General features: G+C 36.7%; 1 protein-coding gene across 1 annotated transcript; it reads right to left on the bottom strand.

The window, feature by feature from the left end:
- Positions 1-1340: 1340 nt before the first annotated feature.
- LOC107301512 (zinc transporter 5-like) lies at positions 1341-4728 on the bottom strand (the record flags this gene model as incomplete). Its single annotated transcript, XM_015830722.1, has 4 exons — positions 1341-1490; positions 1600-1826; positions 2539-2764; positions 4519-4728. Coding segments are annotated over 4 exons (801 nt in total), but the record flags the coding sequence as incomplete, so codon positions are not given.
- Positions 4729-5299: the final 571 nt, after the last annotated feature.

The following is a 5299-nucleotide window of genomic DNA, read 5'->3' as shown; positions in this document are numbered from 1 at the left end:
CCAAGATCACCGCAGATGGGGACTGCAGCCAAGAAATTAAAAGACGCTTGCTCCTGGGGAGGAAAGCTATGGCAAATCTAGACAGCATACTAAAAAGCAGAGACATCACCCTGCCAACAAAAGTGCGTATAGTCAAGGCCATGGTTTTCCCAGTTGCAATGTATGGATGTGAAAGTTGGACCATAAGAAAGGCTGAGCGGCAAAGAATTGAGGCCTTTGAACTATGGTGCTGGAGAAGACTCCTGCAAGTCCCTTAGACTGCAAGGCATTCAAACCGGTCAGTCCTAGAAGAGATCAACCCCGACTGCTCCTTAGAAGGCCAGATCCTGAAGTTGAAACTCAAATACTTTGGCCACCTAATAAGAAGGAAGGACTCACTGGAGAAGAGCCTAATGCTGGGAAAGATTGAGGGCAATAGAAGGGGACGACAGAGAATGAAGTGGCTGGATGGAGTCACTGAAGCAGTAGGCGTGAGCTTAAATGGACTCCAGAAGATGGTAGAGGACAGGAAGGCCTGGAGGAACGTTGTCCATGGGGTCGCGATGGGTCAGACACGACTTCACAACTAACAACAACTTTTCAGAAAAACTCTCTCTGAAGATCTAAGCAAGACAACTGTTCTTAGGCAAGAAATACTATTCTACCACCTACATTGTAAATCTTTTGCACGTGAAAAACATATTTCCTTTAAAAGCTTTTTTCTGGGCAGCACAGGAATGATTTATCTCAGCAAGTCTAACCTGGGGTTCTACTTTTTCTATTGGTATAATATGCACAAAACTTACAGTGAAAGCACATTGTGCCCAAGATGCTACAATTTCAAGGAAAATTGGAAAAACAACAGGGAAATGAATTTAATTTCCCCATTCCTATTGGAACTCTGCAAAGTTGTACTGATAAATCTCGGCATAATTTTTTTAATGAAGTAGGAATAGAAAAATAAATGCATTAAGCAAATGACATATGTGTTATACTTAATTTTTAAAAAATGCATAAAATGGGAAAAGTGCTCCACAGTTCCATGTCTGTCTCATCTAATAGTCATCACTGCTACACCTGTTAGAAACTTCTGGATGCTTGGAAATAACTTTGAAAATGAATAATCCCCAGACCAAGATTACCTTCAACAATGCACACATAGGGAAGTTATATGCCAGACATGTTAAAATTATCCACCAGTTTAAACATTCTATTAACTGAAGACAATGAGCAACTTTCAGAAGATATTATCAGAAAGGTGCTTTTTAGCTTATTAGACATACTATTTGGTTGTACTATTAGTGACTTGACATTTCACTAGTCTAGAGAAAGTCATAGGTGTGAGAACTGAGGATTCACGAAGAATGAACATACTAAGCTACCTGCTGTATAATTCTCTGTTCCATTACTTCTGACATTACTTGTACATGTATTGTGCCTGCCACTACATTAGCAGAGTGACACCAGAAGTGAGGATCTCTATAGGAGATGACACCATCTATGTTCTGGATCTGTAAAAGAAAAATGCAGGATAACCAGTAATATTCTATAATACTGTTCAATATTATGCTATTCCAAAGAATTAATTTGTATGAAATTATAGGCAATGTTACTACTAACCTTTTCTAAAGCCATGTGCAGATCTTTTTCATGTTCTTGAGGCAGTCTCAACAAGAGTACCTGGCAAGCATCTTTTAGTAGAGGGATAACACTGAGAAAAATCAATGTAGCAATAAATAGAGAACAGAGTGGATCGGCTATCAACCATCCAAACTGTTGAATGAGAATTGTTGATATGATAACACCAACACTGCCAAGGGTATCTGCCAAGACATGTAGAAATACTCCTGGAGTGGGAAGGAAACACAAATCATTAATACCCTTAGCAGTTTAGTGGTATGAACAATACAGATAAGTACTCCTATCAAGTACGCCAATCAATTTGTATCAGATTTAAAAACCTAATATCCTAAAATACTTTCATGATCTATTTTTTAAAAAACTTCATTTATTACACTTGTATGCCACTCAACTCCCAATAACTATGGACAGATCACAAGTAAAATTAAAAAAAAGTAAGAAATAAAAATAAAGAATAAAAAATAGCAAAGATGACAAGAACTGAACAAGAAGAAAAAAAAACAAAACCCCACAATCCAAAGGGGTTTGCCAAAGTCTTTATCTTATATGTGATTAAAAAAACCCTTTTACAACCCTATAATCCCTTAATTCAGAGTAGAGACTGGGAGACTGAATGGAGCTGAGTGTTTACTGGCTGGATGCCCTTCCTGATGGATGCCTTTCCTTATATTATCTTAGATGTCAGAGGTCCCCAAGGGACCGGTTCTGTGGAGAGAGGTTTTTCTGCGGACCGGAGGGGACGTGGTTTCATGTACTGCTTGCATCCCGTTTATGGGCCTTGTTTGTTTGTCTGGCCCAGTTTCTGGCATGCCGCGGCCTGGTGCTGGTCCATGGACCGGGGGGTGGGGACCCCTGTTATATGTCATTATATGGTAAATAAAAACTGAACTCATAAAAAATCCATTGTTTTCTACTTACCTCTCATATTGGTATTCATGTTGCCTCCTAACGATCCATGGCCATGTCCATGATTATGAGTGTGCCCATAGTCATTGTGGGAATGGCCATGGCCATGACCATGGCTGTGATGGGAATGACTGTGCTCATGCGCATGGCATCCTCCTCGAGAAGGCCCATGGGAATGGGCATGGCTAAAGGCACAGATACCAACAAGGTTTACTATCAGTCCTCCAACTGAAACAGGCTGCATGAAGGAGAACAAAGAAATCTTTATACTTTATTTAATACCATTAACTATGCCTAAGAAAACAAAGAACCCAGCCTAAAGCAACTTCCCCAAGTTGTTATCCTCCACTGGAGTTGGTTCTATAGATTCCAGAATTCTTAATAAAAATAGAATGAATATATTGCAACACAAATAATAGGTTTTGTATTCAGAGAATCATGATGCTGATGAAACTTAGCATCATGTAATGTAATGTTATGCAATTCTCAAGAATAAAGAATCATACAATCTTTCACTCTGCACAACTAAGAAACAGATGGAAGAGTGCAAGACTGTTATGTTTACAGTAGTGCTATGTATGAAATTCCTTAGCCATGTATATGTTCATTGTTAATATTAATCAGAGTTTGATGCTAATTATGATTTGGAATCAGCTAATTTCATTTAACTATCTAAATGATATATGAATGTACCCCTTGAGAACTCTTAAGAACAGTGGACCAACAGTCAAGCTTGACTGATTGATTCATTCATTTGATTTACAATGGCCACCTAATCACAATGCCTCAAGTAGTGTTAAGGTGGGTTAAAAACATCATTAAAACAAACAAAACAAACAATATAGGACTAAATACAAAAACAGCAACACATTGAAAAATATGAAAAAATTAAATAGCAACCATTCAAGAAGTTCACAAATTGCCCTGACGCTGACATAAAAGCCTAATGTTGGCACTGATTGTATGTCATTAAACAAAATTCCTTGCGTTCTGTAAAGGCGGATGCAGCTAAATCGCTTCCTATTTCAGAAGTAATTTAAATTCAGGCCATAAGAGAAATGCAGATTAGATTCCATCTACCACTGAATCATTGTGCCATCTGCTAACCTTCTTATGTTCCAGGTTTTAGTACAAAGCAGAAGATGGAATTTAGCAAATTGTGAAGCAGTTGCTAATTTTTATTATACAGAATCCTTTAACCAGGGGAAACCTGAGGTAGTTATCATAATATATAGTTCAGCCTGGACAGAAAAGATTAGGTGGAATCAAGTTATACCTTACATTTATTTTTGTTTAAGCAGGGCAACCATTGCATACATGGAATGAAGAATAATAGATTATTTTATTATTATACATTACTTGAAAGAGGCTGATTATTAATAGCCCCTTAGTCTTTATTGAGAGAAGGCAATTAGATTAGGTGGGTCACGGACACATAAACAGACATGTATTCTTTCTTTTACTATTCACATAATTCTCTCCCAACTTTCATCTTGAGAATGCACAATTCTGAATCCTTTTACTGAAGCAATGACAAGACACTAGGTTTTGTTTTTATTTCCAAAAGGAGAAAATGGCAATAAACAACTGCATTTTCTCTGCCACTACCAACAGAATAACACTGTCCATTTTTGCTATGAAGAAAGATGAAATCATGATACTTTATGCCCATTTACAGACACTTCAGTGTTATTGCTACATAAAAATAGTAGGATGGCAGTGGCTCTGGCACATAAAGGCTTTCTGAGTTGCCGGCTTGGTTCTACACTCTTCTAGCCACTTTTTCTCTGAAGGAAAAGCACCTTTTAAAATATTTAAGGTTGAAAATTTTGAGGCCAGCTAATTGTGACTTATTTTCATTGTCATAGGAAACTTCTATGAACGTAACAGGATCAGAAATGCTTGGAAAAGTGAATCCTGTTTCTACTGAATTTTAAAAATGCTTTAGAGCAGTATTTTTAAAGATAATAGAAAACAAAGTTACAAACTTACAGTCAACATATTTGTATCTATATCTGGAGGATCAACCAGTCTGGCCACCGACTCAGTAAAGACAAAGAAAGCTATTACCATGAGAAAAAGGCCGTTAATAAAACCTGAGAGAATTTCCACACGGCCAAACCTGTAATTGAGAAAACAATCAATAAGAGTATAGACAAAATATACTGAGATGTTCTGAATAAGCTGAAATTCCAAACTATTCTAAGACTCCAAGATTTCAAATAGTCCTTGCTTAACAATGCTAATTGGGACTGGAAATGCCACCATTTTTTTAAACAGATTTTTTATTTTATTTCAAAAGTTAAAATACAAATTCCAACCACCCTCAAAATACAAACAGAAAAGGAAACAAAAACAGACAAAACATTTAAAAATGTGCAGTAAAAAGGATAAAAGACAAAAACACATATACATATATATATATTATCTCCCCTGGTTGATTACTGATAAATATACTGCAACAATATTAGTTTCTCCCCTTGTGAAGCAGGCTCACAATTTATAAACTTCTACATCTATTTACAACCCACTTGGCCTATCCTCTATCTACTATACGTAAAAACAAAGTAGTTAACAGGTAAATCAACAGCAAAGTGAAACTTCAAAGCTCTCTGTCAACAATCTGGATAACTTTCTTCTTTGTAAAACAGAATGGCAAAACCAAACTTCAGACATTATCAGTCAGGTTCCAGATGTTCTATAGAAAGCTGGAAGGATTCTTTCTTAATGCCCAGAGCTGTGATACAGGTATTATTGTCTTTTGCTAATATAA

The sequence above is a fragment of the Protobothrops mucrosquamatus genome, unplaced genomic scaffold, assembly GCF_001527695.2.
Source record: "Protobothrops mucrosquamatus isolate PMUCROS unplaced genomic scaffold, P.Mucros_1.0 scaffold13747, whole genome shotgun sequence".
Classification (NCBI taxonomy): domain Eukaryota; kingdom Metazoa; phylum Chordata; class Lepidosauria; order Squamata; family Viperidae; genus Protobothrops; species Protobothrops mucrosquamatus.
This window is presented reverse-complemented; position numbering and strand designations above follow the sequence as displayed.